The sequence below is a fragment of the Ranitomeya variabilis genome, chromosome 4 (assembly GCF_051348905.1).
Source record: "Ranitomeya variabilis isolate aRanVar5 chromosome 4, aRanVar5.hap1, whole genome shotgun sequence".
Taxonomy (NCBI): domain Eukaryota; kingdom Metazoa; phylum Chordata; class Amphibia; order Anura; family Dendrobatidae; genus Ranitomeya; species Ranitomeya variabilis.
In genome coordinates, this window is record NC_135235.1 from 539,680,949 (window position 1) to 539,702,409 (window position 21,461).

At 46.9% G+C, this 21,461-nt stretch overlaps 1 protein-coding gene across 1 annotated transcript in view; it reads right to left on the bottom strand.

Moving 5' to 3' along the window:
* LOC143765633 (NXPE family member 4-like) overlaps positions 1-21,461 on the bottom strand; it is a 298,399-nt gene that overhangs the window by 19,308 nt on the left and 257,630 nt on the right. Inside the window, exon 4 of the mRNA XM_077252481.1 lies at positions 11,002-11,220. Within this exon, the coding sequence (XP_077108596.1) occupies positions 11,002-11,220 (219 nt within the window). The remainder of the gene's footprint in view (positions 1-11,001; positions 11,221-21,461) is intronic.

Consider the following 21,461-nt stretch of genomic DNA (forward strand, 5'->3'; position numbering starts at 1 on the left):
CAAGGCCTGTCACTCCCTAGACACCTCGTCACGGCCGGAGGACTAATTACCCCTAAAGAAACAGGAATACTATCTTGCCTCAGAGAAAATTCCCAAAGGAAAGGCAGCCCCCAACAAATAATGACTGTGAGAGGAGAGGGAAATTACAAACGCAGACTGAAAACAGAATTTAGCAAAGGAGGCCACGCTACCTAGAAAGGAAAGACAAGACAGAGTACTGTGCGGTCAGTATAAAAAATACTACAAAATCCACCACAGAGAATACAAAAATCTCCACACCTAACTAAAGGCATGGAGAGTAACTCTGTGACTCCAGAGCTTCCAACTTGGCTGAATAAATCTTTACACAGACAAAGCTGGACAAGAAAAAACATAGCAATTCACAGAACTATTAAGTCCACCGCATGTGGACTGCAAAAACTGAGCCAGGACTTATCTTTGATGATTTGGACAATCCAGAAGGAGAAACCAAGCAGAGATGTGGATCCCTAGAAAACAATGGACAACTGGCACTTACTAAAGGAAGGAGCCAGACTAAATAGCCCCGTCCAAAGTGGAAGCAGCTGATGACTGTTGTGAAGGACAAACAGCCGCTCTACCACTTATAACCACCGGAGGGAGCCCAAGAGCAGAACCCACAACAGAATCCACAACAGATGACACAATTAGTAGGCCAAAATCATAAAGTGAGGTAAATGTCTGCCAAACAAATTTTCATAAATAAACAGGTGGCCTAGCTATGTACAGGGGTGGGCTCCTCTGCTGAGTAGCAGACATTGGTAGTTGGCGCAAAGTATTAACTGGTCTAAATGGAGGCCACGGCCCCTGTATATTTTTACAATCATCTCAACACATTTTTATTGGCAGTGCCATTGAAGGATTTAACAGCACAGACTACACAATGGTGGAGCCGGGAGAGGTAAGTTTTGCAAGTGGTAGAGCGCTGTTCGAGCTTGGGGGGACACTCTCTCGTGGGCAGCGACACTGGCCCAGGGCCCCTCAAATTACGACGGTGTGTCTGACGTTGGTTGTGCACCACCACTGTCAGAGACACTTCATTGTATTATGAGGGACCCTGTGCCAGTGCCGTCGCCCAAGAGTGGGCACACCCACCTGTCCAGGCAAACGGCACTCACACAGGTGCTTGCGCTAGGTGGTGACCACGGCCCTGTGGAGGTAAAAAAATGGCCTATGGTGGACATTCAGCAGCTGCAAATGGAGGAATTGGAGCAGTCAGTAAGAGGAGGCCAAAAGCAAGACATTTTTCAGGCAAGCTACGTGTCAGCAGGGGAAGGTGGGACAAAATAATTAGAAATCCATGATTGGTTCATTTTAATGAAGGTTAGATCATCAACATTTTGGGTAGCCAGATGAGTCCTTTTTTTGGTCAGTATTGAACCAGCAGCACTGAAGACTCTTTCTGATAGCACACTAGCAGCTGGGCAAGCAAGCTCCTGTAATGCATATTCTGCCAATTCAGGCCAGGTGTCTATTTTAGATGCCCAGTAATCAAAGGGGAATGATGTGTGAGGGAGAACATCGATAAAGGAGGAAAAATAGTTCGTAACCATACTGGACAAATGTTGTCTCCTGTCACTTTGAATTGATGCAGCAGTACCTGTCGTGTCTGCGGTCATTGCAAAATCACTCCACAACCTGGTCATAAAACCCCTCTGTCCAATGCCACTTCTGATTTGTGCACCTCTAACACCTCTGCCATGTTGCCCCCTGCAGGTTGTGTGAGAACCATCACTGCTGCTGTGTGCTGGGAATGCCTGAACCAAACGGTCTACAAGAGTTGCTTGTTTGGTAGCCAATATTTGCTCAAGGTTCTCATGTGGAATGATATTTTGCAATTTCCCTTTATAGCGTGGATCCAGGAGGGAGGCCAACCAGTAATCGTCACCGGTCATCATTTTGATAATGCGGGGGTCCCTTTATAAGATACGCAAGGCATAAACAGCCATGTGGGCCAATGTTCCAGGTGTCAATTCACTGCTTGTGCTGGGTTGAGGAGCACTTTCTGGCAAAACAACATCACTTGTCTCCCGCAAAAACCCTGTACCTGAACTTGCAACGCCACCAGTTTCTATTGCCCCTTGAGAAGCATCCTCCTCCCATAAATATTCATCCCCATCATCCTCCTCCTCCTCTTCGTCCGCCACCTCGTCCAGGAGAGTTCCCTGAGCAGACAATGGCTGACTGTCATCAAGGCTTCCCTCCTCCTCGGCTGCAGACGCCTGCTCCTTAATGTGCGTCAAACTTTGCATCAGCAGATGCATTAGTGGGATGCTCATGCTTATGATGGCGTCGTCTGCACTTACCAGCCGTGTGCATTCCTAAAAACACTGAAGGACTTGACAGAGGTCTAGTAGCTTTGACCACTGCACACCTGACAACTCCATGTCTGCCATCCAACTGCCTGCCCGTGTATGTGTATCCTCCCACAAATACATTACAGCACGCCTCTGTTCGCACAGCCTCTGAAGCATGTGCAGTGTGGAGTTCCACCTTGTTGCAACGTTGATTATTAGGTGGTGCTGGGGAAGCTTCAACAATCGCTGATGGTTCTGCATACGGCTGGAGTGTACGGGCGACCGGCGGATGTGCGAGCAAAGTCTTTGCACCTTCAGGAGCAGGGCTGGTAACCCCGGATAACTTTTCAGGAAGCACTGAATCACCAGGTTCAAGGTGTGAGCCAGGCAAGGTATGTGTTTCAGTTCTGAAAGGGCTATGGCAGCCATAAAATTCCTTCCGTTATCACTGACTACCTTGCCTGCCTCAAGATCTACAATGCCCAGCCATGACTGGGTTTCTTGCTGTAAGAACTCGGCCAGAACTTCCGCGGTGTGTCTGTTGTCGCCCAAACACTTCATTTCCAACACAGCCTGCTGATGCTTACCACTAGCTGTTCCATAATGGGACACCTCGTGTGCAACACTGGCAGCTGCGGATGGAGTGGTCGTGCGACCGCGCTCTGTGGACGAGCTTTCGCTTCTGCTGGAGGAGGAGGAGGGGTGGCGAACGATTACAGCCAACTGTTTCCTAGACCGTGGGCTAGGCAGAACTGTCCCACTATGGCTGTCCCCTGTGGACCCTGCATCCACCACATTAACCCAGTGTGCCGTGATGGACACGTAACGTCCCTGGCCATGCCTACTGGTCCATGCATCTGTTGTGAGGTGCACCTTTCTGCTGACTGATTGCCTGAGTGCATGGACAATGTGGTCTTTGACATTCTGGTGGAGGGCTGGGATGGCTTTTCTCACAAAGAAGTGTCGACTGGGTAGGTCATAGTGTGGTACTGCATAGGCCATCAGGGCTTCGAAAGCTTCGCTTTCAACCAACCGGTAGGGAATCATCTCTAATGAGATTAGTCTAGCAATGTGGGCGTTCAAACCCTGTGTACGCGGATGAGAGGATGAGTACTTCCTTTTCCTAACGAGAGTCTCTTGTAGGGCGAGCTGGACTGGAGAGCTGCATATGGTGGAACTAGCGGGGGTGGTGGTGGACATGGCAGATTGAGAGAGGGTTGGTGATGGTATTCTGGATGTTGGCCTACATACAGTGTTTCCTACCAAGAACCTGGTGATTCCCTGACTGCTTTGGCCTTGCCACGATATCTCCACATTTGCTGCAGGTGGTGTCCTAAACGGTGGGCTTACATTGAGGGAAGCAATGTAGCGTTGCTGACTACCTTCATTCTGAGCGGGTGCACCAACATTACGGGACGTTTAGTAGTTAGTGCAGGCTTGCAAGTGCATGCTGGTTAAATGTCTACGCATGCACGTTGTATTTAAATTTAGTGCATTCTTCCCTCTGCTAAAGGTCTTTAATAGTGTTGAGCATTCCGATACCGCAAGTATCGGGTATCGGCCGATACTTGCGGTATCGGAATTCCGATACCGGGATTCCGATACTTGTCGCGTATCAGATACCGGAATCGGAAGTTCACAGATTCAATCTGCACAAATTCATCCAATGAGAATGATTCCAAGTGTGGGCACATCCTGTTCAGCATGGAGGGCATGAAACTACTGGCATGGCTGTGATTGGCTGCTGAAATGATGTCATGATGCAGTTTAAAAGTCGCTGGCGCCATTTTGCGCTCACTCTGCTGTGAATTCAGTTAGTGACAGGACGCTGTTTGCTGACTGAGGGCCAGTTTAGAGATAGCGATTTGCTTCCTTGTGCTTTCCAAAGGCTAATTTAGCAACCGCTGTGTTCACCTACTATTCACCTTGCTTTTGCCTTGTAGCGCTGTTTTCACAGCGATCTGCAAGGTCGAAAAAAAAGTGTGTGTGTGTGTGTGAGTGCAGCCCACTCTCTAGTCTGAGTGCAGCCACATAGGCCATCCATAGCTGGTTGTATTCAGTTCAGGGAGGGTGGTTCATTGCCTCATACTGTTCTTTTTTTTTTTTTTCTAAGTAGTGTAGTCTGCTGCTAATTTTTTCAAAAAAATCCTATTAGTGTCTTTCCACCCGTCTCCAGCTAATTTGTGGAAAAACACTACATAGGATAACGTAGAGGAGGGTTTTTGGGCCTTGCAGCGCCGTTTACGGCTGTCTGCACGGTCTCCGTGTGACTGCAGCTCGCCCTGTAGTCTGTGAGCAGCCATAGCCTGGTTGTCTCCAGCTCAGGGTTCTTCACTGCGTCATACCGCAAAATCAATTTTCATTTTGTTTTAAGTAGTGCAGGCTGCTGCACATTTTTTCAAAAAATTCCTATTAGTGTCTTTCCACCCGTCTCCAGCTAATTTGTGGAAAAACACTACATAGGATAACGTAGAGGAGGGTTTTTTGGCCTTGCAGCGCCGTTTACGGCTGTCTGCACGGTCTCCGTGTGACTGCAGCTCGCCCTGTAGTCTGTGAGCAGCCATAGCCTGGTTGTCTCCAGCTCAGGGTTCTTCACTGCGTCATACCGCAAAATCAATTTTCATTTTGTTTTAAGTAGTGCAGGCTGCTGCACATTTTTTCAAAAAATTCCTATTAGTGTCTTTCCACCCGTCTCCAGCTAACTTGTGGAAAAACACTACATAGGATAACGTAGAGGAGGGTTTTTGGGCCTTGCAGCGCCGTTTACGGCTGTCTGTACGGTCTCCGTGTGACTGCAGCTCTATCTGTTGTCAGTTCAGCCCCCAAAAAATAAATAAATAATAAAGTTCACCAAACACACCAGTGACACCACTTTACATTTGTGTAGGCCACATTAGCTCATATTAAAGTCTAGTCCACACTTTAGAAAATTAGTGTTTCTTATACCTGTTAGGAGGAGTTGTTCAGGAATAAGCACACAAATCCGTTAGTACTTTTCTGCTTATCTTTATCAGTCAACCAAGATGAAGAAGGCAGTGAGTAAGGGTACTGTCACACAGTGCCATTTTGATCGCTACGACGGCACGATCCGTGACGTCGCAGCGATCGTATGATTATCGCTCCAGCGTCGTAGACTGCGGTCACACGTTGCAATCACGGCGCTGGAGCGATGCCGAAGTCCCCGGGTAACCAGGGTAAACATCGGGTTACTAAGCGCAGGGCCGCATTTAGTAACCCGATGTTTACCCTGGTTACCAGCGTAAACGTAAAAAAACCAAACAGTACATACTCACATTCCGGTGTCTGTCCCCCGGCGTTCTGCTTCTCTCCACTGTGTAAGCACAGCGGCCGGAAAGCAGAGCGGTGACGTCAGACGTCACCGCTGTGATCGCTTTCTGGCTGGCCGGCGCTCACAGTGCAGAGAAGCTGAGACGCCGGAGGACAGACACCGGAATGTGAGTATGTAGTGTTTGTTTTTTTTACGTTTACGCTGGTAACCAGGGTAAACATCGGGTTACTAAGCGCGGCCCTGCGCATAGTAACCCGATGTTTACCCTGGTTACAAGCGAACGCATCGTTGGATCGGTGTCACACACACCGATCCAACGATGACAGCGAGAGATCCAGCGACCAGGGCCGGTTTTAGGCAAAGTGGGGCCCTAGGCAAAAGTTTAAAATGGGGCCCCAAATGCTAACATATTGCACCAACAGAAACATTTTGGTTGTAGCTACATGCGCTGATTTCAGGCCACTAAACGAGCGTGATCAACAATATTGAAGTCATTCGCCACTTGTTTCCAGCATCTTTACACTGGCTGGGGACAGAATGATCACTAGTAAATCAATCTGTCCCCATACAGTATCATCTTAGCAGAATATCTGCAGTTTTAACTGGGCGATGTGCTGATGAGAATAATGATTTTTGTTCCGGCATATACTGTACATACACCGTACATACACACAGATACACATACCGTACATACACAGACATACACCTTACATGCATACACACATACAGTTATATACACAGATAGTATACACATACCGTACATACATATACCATACATACACACAAATACATACATACACCGTACGTACACACAGATACACATACAAATACAATATATGCAAACACATACATATACCATACATACACACAGATACACATACATATACCGTCATACATACACATACCGTACATACACACATGCATATACCGTACACTCACACAAATGCCGTACACACATATACCGTACATACACACAGATACACACACATATACCGTACATACACAGATACAGTTATATACATATAGTACACACATACCGTACATACATATAAAATACACCCAAATGCACATACCGTACATACATACATATACCGTACATGCATACACACACATATACCGAACATACAGATACACATACACGTACCGTACATACACACATACAGTATATACACATACCGTACACACATATACATACACATATACTGTATGTACATGCACATAAACATACATATATACCATATAGCCATACAAATTTATTTCACATACACAGATACACACATACTGTACATGCATACACACACAGCCATACAACTATACCATACATACACACATATACTGTACATACACAGATACACACACACACACACACACACACACACACACACACACAGAAACATACACATAGATACACACAGATGCACACATACATATACAAGCATATACATACATACATACTAATCTTGTACAGGTGATCAGATGAGCCCTGCAGGTCAGCTCAGCTGGAGAGGGCTGCAGACCCCACTGTGGGGGATGGGGCACAGAGCAGACAGCACCTGATGATAAATTCCCAGTAAGGGAGGAAAAGACTCAACTTCAAAAAGTTCCATGACTAAAATTATAAAGAGATAAGTTATAAAGAGCACTATAACTGCACATTACTTTTCAGGTCACTTCACAGCATACATTTTGCTGCCGTGCTGCCCCTGCAGTGAGCTCCTCCCCCATCTCTTCTCTGTGAGGAGACGCTGCAGCCTGCTCTGAACAGAACAGTGGAGGGAGCAGAAGACCTCCTGTAAGTCCTGCTCTTCCTCCACTGCTGTCCCTATTTGCTGTGCAGCCGGGGCCCCTAACTGTAGGCGAGCACTCACCATTGGGACGCTCCATGCAGCAGGACAGATGGCAGCCAGTGAACGCTCTCCTCAGTCTGGTCACTGTGAGGTAAGGAAAGCGTTCATTGGCCAGCGTCTCTCCCTGCATGACACGCCCCTTTTTGATCTCCTGCACTTCGCGCCCCGCTCTCTCCCCGACACTTGGTGTTCCATGATTACAGGAGGGAGTGAGAGGGGCCCGATCCTGCATGATACCGGGCCTGCCTGCAGGGGCCCCCGTCCACCTCTGGGCCCTGGAGCAGTGCCATCAACAGTATGTCTGCCCCTGGCTGGGGGCCCCTAGGGCAGCGGGGGCCCCAGGCAGCTGCCTAGTCTGCCTGCCCCTAACGCCGGCCCTGCCAGCGACGAAAGAAAGTTCCAAACGATCTGCTACAACGTACGATTCTCAGCAGGGTAACTGATCGCTGCTGCGTGTCAGACACAGCGATATCGTATGGATAACGCTGGAACGTCACGGATCGTACCGTCGTAGCGACAAAAGTGCCACTGTGAGACGGTACCCTTAGGAATACTTGCTCTCAATAATTTGTGTATATTCAGCCTAAGACTTACATTAGATACCATTTCTTAAAGTCGAAAACCTTAACCTACTATAAAGTCAGTGAAGTATTGGGATTTATCAGGGATCTACCTTAATAAAGCTCTGACATGGGCAGAACATACTGTATATGGGTGATAAAGGACCTGAGTAAGATTTAGCGCTGAGTGAACATTTTGTTGAATCTCAGTGGACAAGCTATCTGGACAGTGGCATTTACCAATTTTAATTTATCATCTGGGTAAATGAAGTTTTACAATACAAATACAATTTATTGACACCAAACATACTTCTAGAAGCAACCAGAAATGGATATAAAAAAGCACTAGAGAGTTCTGAAGTGGCCATTGTATCCCATTGAACACTTGTGGAGAGATCTTATAATTGCTGTTGGGAGAAGGCACACTGGAGCAGTGGTCCAGACTTCCAATTGAAAGGTATAAGAAGCTTGTTGATGGTTATAGGAAGCGATTGCAGTTATTTATTCCAAAGTGTGTGCAACCAAATATTAAGTTGATGATGTCAACAATTGTGTCCGCCCTATTTTTGTGGTATTATGTGAAATTATGTCCAATTTGCCTTTTTACTCTGTTTTTTTGGTGATGTTCGTATACACACTGTTAGGGCTGGCGGAACGCACCGAGTAAATAGTGAGATGATATTTGGTGCACTCCCAACCCGGGGTCCACCGTGCAGGAAAGAACCTGCTGCTGGCAAATGGCAGCACTATATGGAGGTGGAAGTGAACTCTGTTACTTCACAGAGTCGCCTATAAAGAAAGCACTGTGTCCTGTTTAGCTCACAGGAGTACACGGCAACTGCCGAGCAGATAGCAGTTTGTGGTCACGCAGTCAGAGAGGCAATCATACAATCTCCTCACCGGAGGAGCCGGTATTCTAGTGGCTTATTTCAGCCGAGGCCCTGAATGCATACACACAATCTCCTCACCGGTGGTGCCGGTATTCTAGTGGCTTATTTCAGCCAGGGCCCTGAATACACAAATGAATGAACACATTGGCGCAAAACTCATGACATGAATTGATACTAGCGCATGGCCGTGCGGTCATGCGAACCTTTTATAGCTGCAGGAAGTACAGGACCTTCCCAGAAGGACCAATGGGAGGCTGCCGCAGAAGTTGAGCACCTTCAGGACCTTCCTAGAGGACAAATGGGATTTGCTTCAGTATCTAAGCTTGTGACCCTTGATCTCCAACGAGAGATCTTACCCTGGGCATGCTCAGAAGGGGAAAAGTAGGACTTAGTCCCAAAAACGTCTGCTCGCCGCTGCCCAGTACTGGCTACAATGGCAGAAGCTGGAAAGGCAGCAGTAACCCTTTGCACAGTCAGACTGAGCGAGACGCTGGGACCGATGTCTCTGCTGAGCAGACTCCACTGTGGCAGGAGAAGAATGGGAGACCACAGCGGAGATGGCCCGAGATTCCCCCTGTGCAGAGGTGGGAACTCGACCCCTAACACACACAAAGGAAACAAACATGTGCATAACAAAACATGTGTAATTGGAATAATTTTTTGGGAGAAGTGCTTCATTTTCTGGAGCAACACTTACGGCCATAACTGTATGGAGATCCTGGTGGGGCAGGATTAGCTTTGCTGTATGGCTAAATCTATAAACTCTGTGCTAGAACTGCTGCACCCAGTAAACTAAGTGATACATTATAGGATTCAGAATCTCTTTTCCTACATTATGCTGCTTTCAGATGAGGTAGCAAAAATCTGCTGACAGATTCCCTTTAACTAGATGTAGAAATAATTTGTTAGTCTTACAATCACATATACATTTTATTTTAAATATAATACTGACATTAATCTAGGATATCATTCTTTTATGCAATCACTTTTGCATGTCCATTTTTATGTCTTGTATTTTCCAGTTTCTGTTTAGTATTATTTATATGAAAATTTCTTAAGTAATATCAAATAAAATGTTTTTTGACATTTAAAGTGTGACCCATCTTTTATAGGGATATTACACATGCAAAAAGAATCTGCAAAAACCCTAGTCCATGCCCTCATCATCTCTCGCCTTGACTACTGCAACCTCCTGCTCTGTGGCCTCCCCTCAAACACTCTCGCACCCCTCCAATCTATTCTAAACTCTGCTGCCCGACTAATCCACCTGTCCCCCTGCTATTCCCTGGCCTCTCCCCTCTGTCAATACCTTCACTGGCTCCCCATTGCCCAGAGACTCCAGTACAAAACCCTAACCATGACGTACAAAGCCATCCACAACCTGTCTCCACCATACATCTGTGACCTCGTCTCCCGGTACTTACCTACACGCAACCTCCGATCCTCACAAGATCTCCTTCTCTACTCCCCTCTTATCTCCTCTTCCCACAATCGTATACAAGATTTCTCTCGCGTATCGCCTCTACTCTGGAACTCTCTACCGCAACATATCAGACTCTCACCTACCATCGAAACCTTCAAAAAGAACCTGAAGACCCACCTCTTCCGACAAGCCTACAACCTGTAGTAACCACCGATCGACCAAACCGCTGCATGACCAGCTCTATCCTCACCTACTGAATCCTCACCCATCCCTTGTAGATTGTGAGCCTTCACGGGCAGGGTCCTCTCTCCTACTGTACCAGTTATGACTTGTATTGTTCAAGATTATTGTACTTGTTTTTATTATGTATACCCCTCCTCACTTGTAAAGCGCCATGGAATAAATGGCGCTATAACAATAAATAATAATAATAATAATAATAATATCAAACTCTCTAACGCTCTAAGGAAATGAGGGATAAATGAACTTATATATTGTGTGATCCAGTTACAAAAAGTTCAACACTATAATGTAATAAACTTCATCCACGCTGAAGATTCCAGTGGACATTGTAGTCATTTAGCTAAGACCCTTTTAGATTGTGGACACTTCAAAATATACCTTTATTTGACAATTTGGTTTACTATGCAAACCGATAGCCCTCCACATCATCTTACCTTTAAAAGTGTGCACTAGATATGTAAACCATTGTCGTACGGTTGAGTCTCCCATGAAGAAGATCATTTTGTCATTTAAACAATTGTACCTCTGCTCTTGGTTCGTGAAATTGGAAATGCTACAAAACACAGGTTTCCAGCTATTTTCTAGCACAAAACCACTGGGAAATGGAGACTCCATTCCAATCTTACATTGTTCCAAAGTCAACAGAGAGGAAGCTGAAGGAGACAAGGAAAAACATCAATTGACAATCACCCTTGGAGGTCCATGACATACATTCTTTAGGGCATAGATGATATATCTGTGTGATTGACAGAGCGAGCTCTGTAATTATTATTATTATTATTATTTATTGTTATAGCACCATTTATTCCATGGCGCTTTACATGTGAGGAGGGGTACGCATAATAAAAACAAGTACAATATTCTTAAACAATACAAGTCATAACTGGTACAGGAGGAGAGAGGACCCTGCCCGCGAAGGCTCACAATCTACAATGTTTGCAATGTGTGACAGAGCGAGCTCTGTTATTTTTGCAATGTTTGTTTTCAGATCTCTGGCATCTAACCCCTTACATGTTTCAGTCAACACCAACAGGGACATCTGAGTTTGACAGAAGGAGTGGGGTATTGCTGAGTTAAAAATTTCACAGTAAAATCCACCTAATATAATCATATTATTTATTAGATATGCATTCAAAGGGATCAATTAATAATAATTCAAACACACAAAAAAGTGTGGGTAAAAAAAGCCCTGAATAATTATAACACACCTTTGTTAAAATGCCATGTTTTTGTCATGTAAAAAAATCATACCAAGAAGAATAATTTCTAAACTTTTTCCACTTTTACAGTCACCTATAAACTACGCAATTCAATTAAAAAAATTAGAATCTATTTCAGACGAAAAAGGAAAATAGAGGTGGGAGAGAGAGAAGAATTGTGGCAGAAGAGGCATGTAAATACACTTGGAGCGCCCCCACCGCCGCAGGGCCGAGGGGCTCCTGGTACCGGGCCTCTGTGTCTCGGTTCTGGGATTGTCACGGTGGCTAGGCCCGGTCCGTGACCCTGCTGAGGGGCGTCCAGTGAAAGTGTAGAGTAATGATGGTGTGGTGCAGATCGCGAGGAATAACGAGGACACCAGGTTGCAGTCTCTTTACCTCTTTACTGAAGGCTTCAGGATCCTCAGTCCGGAATATGGTCAACCGGGCTACCTGAGTCCGGCCGGTCTGATGGCAATGGCACCTCCAGAGTTCCCTTTGCAGGTGGAAATCTGTGCCTACCTTCTAGCGCTTGTGTGTTGCAGTCCTTCCCTGCTGTGCTTACGGGATAGTCCTCACAACTGTTGTGTCTGTTTCTGAAGTTCCCTCACAACTCGATTATGATGTTCTTATTCGCCCCCCAGATGCTATGGCTAGGACGCACCCGTATGACGGGTAGGCTCGGAGGTCTTCCGGGACCCTAGAGTCACCCCTCTCCAAATGTTGCCCCCTGTGTCTGCTTAGGTGATGTTGGGTGAGACAGCCTGCCTATAACTGACTGTCCTGCCGTAGGTTCGAAGTAAGGCCTGGAGCTCAATACTTCCTCGGCGTTTCCGGCCACCGGCTGCGCGCCTCAGTAGGATGTTGCCTCGTCTTACAGCACGACTCCTACTGGTGTTTCTCCTTGTTGCGTTGATCTTGTTTCTCACTCAGCACAATAAACCTCGCTTCTTGTCTTTTCTTGGCGTACTGCCGCGATGAAGTGCAGGCGCGGTCCCGTAACGTTCTTTCTGTTCGCTAGGTCTCTGTAAGGATCCCACCCCTGACAGGGACCCCCCTGAATCTTCCCCTGCAACACCCTCTGCCACAGGATGTTGCCTGGTTCCAACCCAGTCAGCTTCTGTCTAACCTCCTATCTAACCCCCAGTTTTACCAGACTGTGAGGAGTGGCCTAATACATAGCACCCTTAGCTCCCCCTGGAGGCCAGACTGTGAAGTGTATTGGTGTCTGTGATACCTGGTCAGGTGAACTCCTTTAGTGCCATCAGACGTACCATAGCACCCCTTAGCAGCGGAGCATCAGTACTGCAACAACCAGGACTCTGGGGCGCTGCACTACCCCCCGGTTAAATCCAGTACTCCTGGACTGGGAAGAAAACAACAATACATGTCAGCAAAAAGACATACAATTTTTGAAATTCAATAACAAGTAAACTTTAACAAGGCTTCCCTTTATGGGAGGTGAGGACACTTGAACGTTACAAACATGGCTAAATATTTTAAATAACATACTATAAATAACTTCTCTTACCCAACCGGGTATTCTACTTAGTGCAATTTCTGAACAGTAATTTAACGTTGCCTTTAAGGACGTACACACTGAATCCACTAAAGACCTTCTTATAAAACACTATAAGGCTGATCAACTTTTCTTCATTTTCCATCTTTACATCTGCAGGACCGTCTGTCTATCTGCCCCAGGCCTACTGCCTCTCGCTCTGTTGCAGGACCGCCCCATCTCTCATCCGGGCCTACTGCCTTTCTGCTACTATACACAGTATAGAACTTATCATCCTTCTCTTAGTTCAAGATCACTGAGCCATCTGTCATGGTTCCCAATGGCAAGGGAACGTAAAAAACATATAAGTAACGAACGAGCTCTCGGGTGATGGAAACTCGAGTTGACCGTGAGCTAAATCTACCACACAACTAACAGTAGCCAGGGAGCATACCTACGGCTACCTATATGCCACGCGCCAGCCGGAGGACTAACTACACCTGGTAGAGGAAGAAACAGACCTGGCTTACCTCTAGGGAAATACCCCAAAAGATGATAGCAGCCCCCCACATGTAATAACGGTGAATTAAGAGGAAAAGACATACACAGTATGAAAGTAGATTTAGCAAAGAGAGGTCCACTTACTAGATAGCAGAAGGATACAAAAGAGGACTTCACGGTCAACTGAAAACCCTTTCAAAAACCATCCTGAAATTACTTTAAGACTCCTGTGTCAACTCATGACACAGGAGTGGCAATTTCAGCCCGGAAGAGCTTCCAGCTACAGAGAAATACAAAAACTGCAAACTGGACAAAAGGTACAAAACAAAAGGACAAAGTCCACTTAGCTGATCAGCAGACTAGTAGCAGGAACATGCAACCGAAGGCTCTGGTTACAATGATGACCGGCAAGGAAATGACTGGAGAGCAAGGCTAAATAGGAAACTCCCAAACACTGATGGAAGCAGGTGAACAGAAGCAGCAAAGTGCAAACAAGTCACCAGTACCACCAGCAACCACCAGGGGAGCCCAAAAAGCGGATACACAACAGTACCCTCCCCTTAAGGAGGGGGCACCGAACCCTCACAAGAACCGCCAGGGCGATCTGGATGAGCCCTATGAAAGGCACGAACCAAATCCGAGGCATGAACATCAGAGGCAGTTACCCAAGAATTATCTTCCTGACCATAGCCTTTCCATTTAACCAGATATTGAAGTCTCCGTCTGGAAATACGGGAGTCCAAGATCTTCTCTACGACGTACTCCAATTCACCCTCCACCAGCACAGGAGCAGGAGGTTCAGTAGAAGGAACCACCGGTACCTCATATCTCCGCAACAACGACCGATGGAACACATTATGGATAGCGAAAGATGCCGGAGGTCCAAACGAAAGGAAACAGGGTTAAGAATCTCCAAAATCCTATAAGGACCGATGAACCGAGGCTTAAATTTGGGAGAAGAAACCCTCATAGGGACAAAACGGGAAGACAACCACACCAAGTCCCCAACGCGAAGGTGGGGACCAACACGACGACGACGGTTAGCAAACTGCTGAGTCCTCTCCTGGGACAATTCCAAATTATCCACCACTTGTCCCCAAATCCGATGCAACCGATCCACCACCGCATCCACTCCAGGACAATCCGAAGATTCAACCTGACCAGATGAAAAACGCGGATGAAACCCTGAATTGCAAAAGAAAGGAGAAACCAAAGTGGCAGAACTAGCCCGATTATTAAGAGCAAACTCCGCCAACGGCAGAAAGGCAACCCAATCATCCTGATCCGCAGACAGAAAACACCTCAAATAAGTCTCCAAAGTTTGATTAGTTCGCTCCGTCTGGCCATTGGTCTGAGGATGGAATGCAGACGAAAAGGACAAATCAATGCCCAACCTGGCACAGACTGCCCGCCAAAATCTAGACACGAACTGGGTACCCCTGTCAGAAACGATGTTTTCCGGAATACCATGCAAGCGAACCACATTTTGAAAAAACAGAGGGACCAACTCAGATGAGGAAGGCAACTTAGGCAATGGCACCAAATGAACCATTTTAGAAAAACGGTCACACACCACCCAGATGACAGACATCTTCTGAGAAACAGGGAGATCCGAGATAAAGTCCATAGAGATGTGCGTCCAAGGCCTCTTCGGAATAGGCAAGGGCAACAACAACCCACTAGCCCTAGAACAACAAGGCTTGGCCCGAGCACACACATCGCAAGACTGCACAAAAACACGCACATCTCGAGACAGGGAAGGCCACCAGAAGGATCTAGCCACCAAATCTCTGGTGCCAAAAATTCCCGGATGACCTGCCAGAGTAGAAGAATGAACTTCCGAGATGACTCTAGTGGTCCACTCGTCAGGAACAAACAGTCTACCAGACGGACAACGATCAGGTCTATCCGCCTGAAATTCTTGCAAAGCACGTCGCAAATCTGGAGAGACAGCAGACAAAACCACTCCATCCTTAAGGACACCAGCAGGTTCAGAATTCCCAGGAGAGTCAGGCTCAAAACTCCTAGAAAGAGCATCTGCTTTCACATTCCTAGAACCCGGTAAGTACAAGACCACAAAATTAAACCGGGAAAAGAACAACGACCAACGTGCCTGTCTAGGATTCAGGCGCCTGGCAGACTCCAAATAAATTAAATTCTTGTGATCAGTCAAAACTACCACCTGATGCCTGGCACCCTCAAGCCAATGACGCCACTCCTCAAATGCCCACTTCATGGCCAAAAGCTCCCGATTACCAACATCATAGTTTCGCTCGGCGGCCGAAAATTTTCGCGAAAAGAACGCACAAGGTCTCATCACTGAGCAGTCGGAACTTTTCTGCAACAAAACCGCCCCCGCTCCGATCTCGGAAGCATCGACCTCAACCTGAAAGGGAAGAGAAACATCAGGCTGGCGCAACACAGGGGCAGACAAAAAGCGGCGCTTAAGCTCCCGAAAGGCCTCCACGGCAGCAGGGGACCAATTGGCAACATCAGCACCCTTTTTAGTCAAATCCGTCAGAGGTTTAGCAACGCCAGAAAAACCAGCTATAAATCGACGATAAAAATTAGCAAAGCCCAAGAATTTCTGGAGACTCTTCAGAGAAGTAGGCTGCGTCCAGTCGTAAATAGCCCGAACCTTGACAGGGTCCATCTCAATAGAAGAAGGGGAAAAAATATACCTCAAAAATGAAATTTTTTGAACCCCAAAAACACACTTTGAACCCTTTACACACAAAGAATTCTCCCGCAAAACCTGAAAAACCCTCCTGACCTGCTGAACATGAGACTCCCAGTCATCAGAAAAAATCAAAATATCATCCAAGTACACAATCATAAATTTATCCAAATATTCACGGAAAATATCATGCATTAAGGACTGAAAGACAGAAGGTGCATTAGAAAGGCCGAAAGGCATTACCAAATACTCAAAATGGCCCTCAGGCGTATTAAATGCGGTCTTCCACTCATCCCCCTGCTTAATTCGCACCAAATTATACGCCCCACGAAGATCAATCTTAGAGAACCACTTAGCCCCCCTTATGCGAGCAAACAAATCAGTCAGCAAAGGCAACGGATACTGATATTTGACTGTAATTTTATTCAGGAGACGATAATCAATACAAGGCCTCAGAGAGCCATCCTTTTTAGAGACAAAGAAAAAACCGGCTCCTAAAGGTGATGAAGAAGGACAAATATGTCCCTTTTCCAGGGACTCCTTAATATACTCGCGCATAGCAGCATGTTCAGGTACAGATAGGTTAAACAAACGACCCTTTGGAAATTTACTGCCAGGAATCAGATCTATGGCGCAATCACAATCCCTGTGAGGAGGGAGTGAACCAATCTTAGGCTCTTCAAAAATATCACGATAATCAGACAAAAATGCCGGAATCTCAGATGGAATAGATGACGAAATGGACACCATAGGAGTGTCCCCATGAGCCCCCCGACATCCCCAGCTTAACACAGACATAGCCTTCCAGTCAAGGACTGGGTTATGAGACTGTAACCATGGTAATCCAAGCACCAAAACATCATGTAAATTGTACAACACAAGGAAGCGAATCACCTCCTGATGGTCTGGAGTCATACGCATAGTCACTTGCGTCCAGAACTGTGGTTTATTACAAGCCAAAGGTGTAGAATCAATACCCTTCAGAGGTATAGGGACTTCCAGAGGCTCTAAATCAAACCCACAGCACCTGGCAAAGGACCAGTCCATAAGACTCAGAGCGGCGCCAGAGTCCACATAGGCATCCACGGTAATAACTGATAATGAACAAATCAAGGTTACAGACAAAATAAATTTGGACTGTAAAGTGCCAATTGAAATGGACTTGTCAACCTTCCTAGTACGCTTAGAGCATGCTGATATAACATGAGCAGAATCACCACAATAGAAGCATAACCCATTTTTACGCCTATAATTCTGCCGCTCGCTTCTGGACATAACTCTGTCACATTGCATTTTCTCTGGCGTCTCTTCAGAAGATACCGCCAAATGGTGCACGGGTTTGCGCTCCCGCAAACGCCGATCAATCTGAATTGCCATTGTCATGGACTCATTCAGACCTGTAGGCGCAGGGAATCCGACCATAACATCTTTAACGGCATCAGTAAGGCCCTCTCTGAAATTTGCCGCTAAGGCGCACTCATTCCACTGAGTAAGCACAGACCACCTACGAAATTTTTGGCAGTATATCTCCGCTTCATCTTGCCCTTGAGATAGGGCTATCAAAGCTTTTTCAGCTTGAATCTCCAAATTAGGTTCCTCATAAAGCAACCCTAAAGCCAGGAAAAACGCATCCACATTGAGCAACGCAGGATCCCCTGGTGCCAATGAAAATGCCCAATTTTGAGGGTCACCTCGCAGCAAAGAGATTACAATCTTAACCTGCTGGACAGGATCTCCTGAGGAGTGAGGTCTGAGAGAAAGGAATAACTTACAATTATATTTGAAATTCAAAAACCGAGATCTATCTCCGGAAAACACCTCTGGTGTAGGGATTTTAGGTTCAGAAATAGGAGCATGTATAACAAAATCTTGTAAATTTTGAACCTTCGTAGCAAGATTATTTAAACCTGCAGCCAAACTCTGAGGATCCATCTTTAAACCGGTGAGCTCAGAGCCATTCAAGGATTATAAGGAGAGAAAGGCAAAGGCTGTAATTAAAGCTGAAATACAACTGATCCAACTATGGAGCAAGCATAGAGGAAAAAGGGGAAAAAAAAAAAATTTACAGACTTCTCTTTTCTCTCTTTTCTTCTGCCAATAAGTTTAACACTGGCCGGTCATACTGTCATGGTTCCCAATGGCAAGGGAACGTAAAAAACATATAAGTAACGAACGAGCTCTCGGGTGATGGAAACTCGAGTTGACCGTGAGCTAAATCTACCACACAACTAACAGTAGCCAGGGAGCATACCTACGGCTTCCTATATGCCACGCGCCAGCCGGAGGACTAACTACGCCTGGTAGAGGAAGAAACAGACCTGGCTTACCTCTAGGGAAATACCCCAAAAGATGATAGCAGCCCCCCACATGTAATAACGGTGAATTAAGAGGAAAAGACATACACAGTATGAAAGTAGATTTAGCAAAGAGAGATCCACTTACTAGATAGCAGAAGGATACAAAAGAGGACTTCACGGTCAACTGAAAACCCTTTCAAAAACCATCCTGAAATTACTTTAAGACTCCTGTGTCAACTCATGACACAGGAGTGGCAATTTCAGCCCGCAAGAGCTTCCAGCTACAGAGAAATACAAAAACTGCAAACTGGACAAAAGGTACAAAACAAAAGGACAAAGTCCACTTAGCTGATCAGCAGACTAGTAGCAGGAACATGCAACCGAAGGCTCTGGTTACAATGATGACCGGCAAGGAAATGACTGGAGAGCAAGGCTAAATAGGAAACTCCCAAAAACTGATGGAAGCAGGTGAACAGAAGCAGCAAAGTGCAAACAAGTCACCAGTACCACCAGCAACCACCAGGGGAGCCCAAAAAGCGGATACACAACAGCCATCTCTGTATGGCTCCTAGGAGGACTCACCAACTAACCCCATACGGGTTCACTTCCTGTCCTCATTCTCTAACATATTATTAAACATTTCTTACAACTAACTAGCTGTCTACATATAACTCTGACATATAAGCATTATTCGACTTTAAGTGCTATTGGTGAACGTCCCCTTTAAGAAGGGACCAAGTCTCTCGGAGGTAGTGCAACTTATCAAGCTGCAAGTTCGTATACAGCAAGGACTCTGGTGCTGTTTCCAAGAACAGTTTCTTCGCAAAGAGTCCTTTTCTTTGTAAAACCAGTAGAGGGCACCTTTAAGAAGGTGCAAACTATTTACAATAAGTTTGTAATCATGCAGTGTTCATGATCCAGCAGTTCTTTTCAACAGTGATGAACGAGGAACAAAAACAAAAGCAAAAAGGCAAAAATAGGGATCCCGGGTAAACTAAGGGATCTCTTTAAGAGTTAACCCTAGTCGGGTTGTAGCAGCAGAAAGACACATAGAAAGACAAACAGTTAACTATATACAGATGAAGCTTTCTTTCTTACTCAGTTTCTGGCTGAGCAGGAGGCGGCCTCCTGCCGGGTCTCACCTGGCAAACGGGTCGTGGTGGCTCTCCAATTTCTTGTATAACTCCCCGTCCTTGCCGGGAGTTGAAGAACACCACCACACCCCAGTGTGACGGGGGAACCTACTCAGCATCCGTCAGGTCGATCTGGACCGCAGGCTGAGGTCTATTCCTCCACGCCATCATCAGGCGCCGCAGATGTTCTGCCTCCGGCAGGATACTCAGGCCCTGTGCCTGCAGCTCGCACTCTACCGTGGACGGGATAGAGGAAGCAGGGGACACCGGAGTTAGGCGGACCTCCGTAGGCTGGCCCAGCCGAGCGGTTACACGAGCATCAGCCTCCCGGCGTCGTGCTATCTGCCGGGCCTCGGCTGCGGCCACACACTCCTCAGACGGTGACCAGTTGGGTCTGCCCATCGGTAGCTCCATAAGGGCCAGTCCCTGCAATGATGGCACATCTGGGGCTGTGTCGGGTGGTGCAGCCTCATGCTGGGTCGGGTCGTCCCCACGCGGTGCTCCCGGCGTCGCCATCTTTGCTTCCTTCCCAGTGTCTTCTTCCCGCGGTCTCTTTCGTGGTCGGCCCCGTCTCCATGGTCTCCACCCTCCAAAGAGGATCAGAAGGCAGACCTCGACTGCTGATGGACATGTCCTCAGGATGCAAAAATGTTTAGACTGGGTGGCCATTGTCTTTCGCGCCCTTCAGCTTGTCTACGCCCACTTCCACGCCCTTCTTCTTCTCCTGCGCTCTCCTTAGCGCTGTAATGGCGGCGGTTCTTGGCGGGAACTTTTGGCGGCAAGTGGCAATGCACAGTCCTTGCAATAAGTCACAGTCCAAGCACAATGCATCACAGTTCCAAGGCACACATGACCTGATTCTTCAGGCTTAAGTAGATCCTGTTCGTGACGCCAAGTTGGAGCGCCCCCACCGCCGCAGGCCAGAGGGGCACCCGGTACCGGGCCTCTGTGTCTCGGTTCTGGGATTGTCACGGTGGCTAGGCCCGGTCCGTGACCCTGCTGAGGGGCGTCCAGTGAAAGTGTAGAGTGATGATGGTGTGATGCAGATCGCAAGGAATGACGAGGACACCAGGTTGCAGTCTCTTTACCTCTTTACTGAAGGCTTCAGGATCCTCAGTCCGGAATATGGTCAACCGGGCTACCTGAGTCCGGCCGGTCCGATGGCACCTCCAGAGTTCCCTTTGCAGGTGGAAATTTGTGCCTACCTTCCAGCGCTTGTGTGTTGCAGTCCTTTCCTGCTGTGCTTATGGGATAGTACTCACAACTGTTGTGTCTGTTTCTGAAGTTCCCTCACAACTCGATTATGATGTTCTTATTCGTCCCCCCAGATGCTATGGCTAGGACGCACCCGTATGACGGGTAGGCTCGGAGGTCTTCCGGGACCCTAGAGTCGCCCCTCTCCAAATGTTGCCCCCTGTGTCTGCTTAGGTGATGTTGGGTGAGACAGCCCGCCTATAACTGACTGTCCTGCCATAGGTTTGAAGTAAGGCCTGGAGCTCAATACTTCCTCGGCGTTTCCGGCCATCAGCTGCGCGCCTCAGTAGGATGTTGCCTCGTCTTACAGCACAACTTCTAGAGGTGTTTCTCCTTGT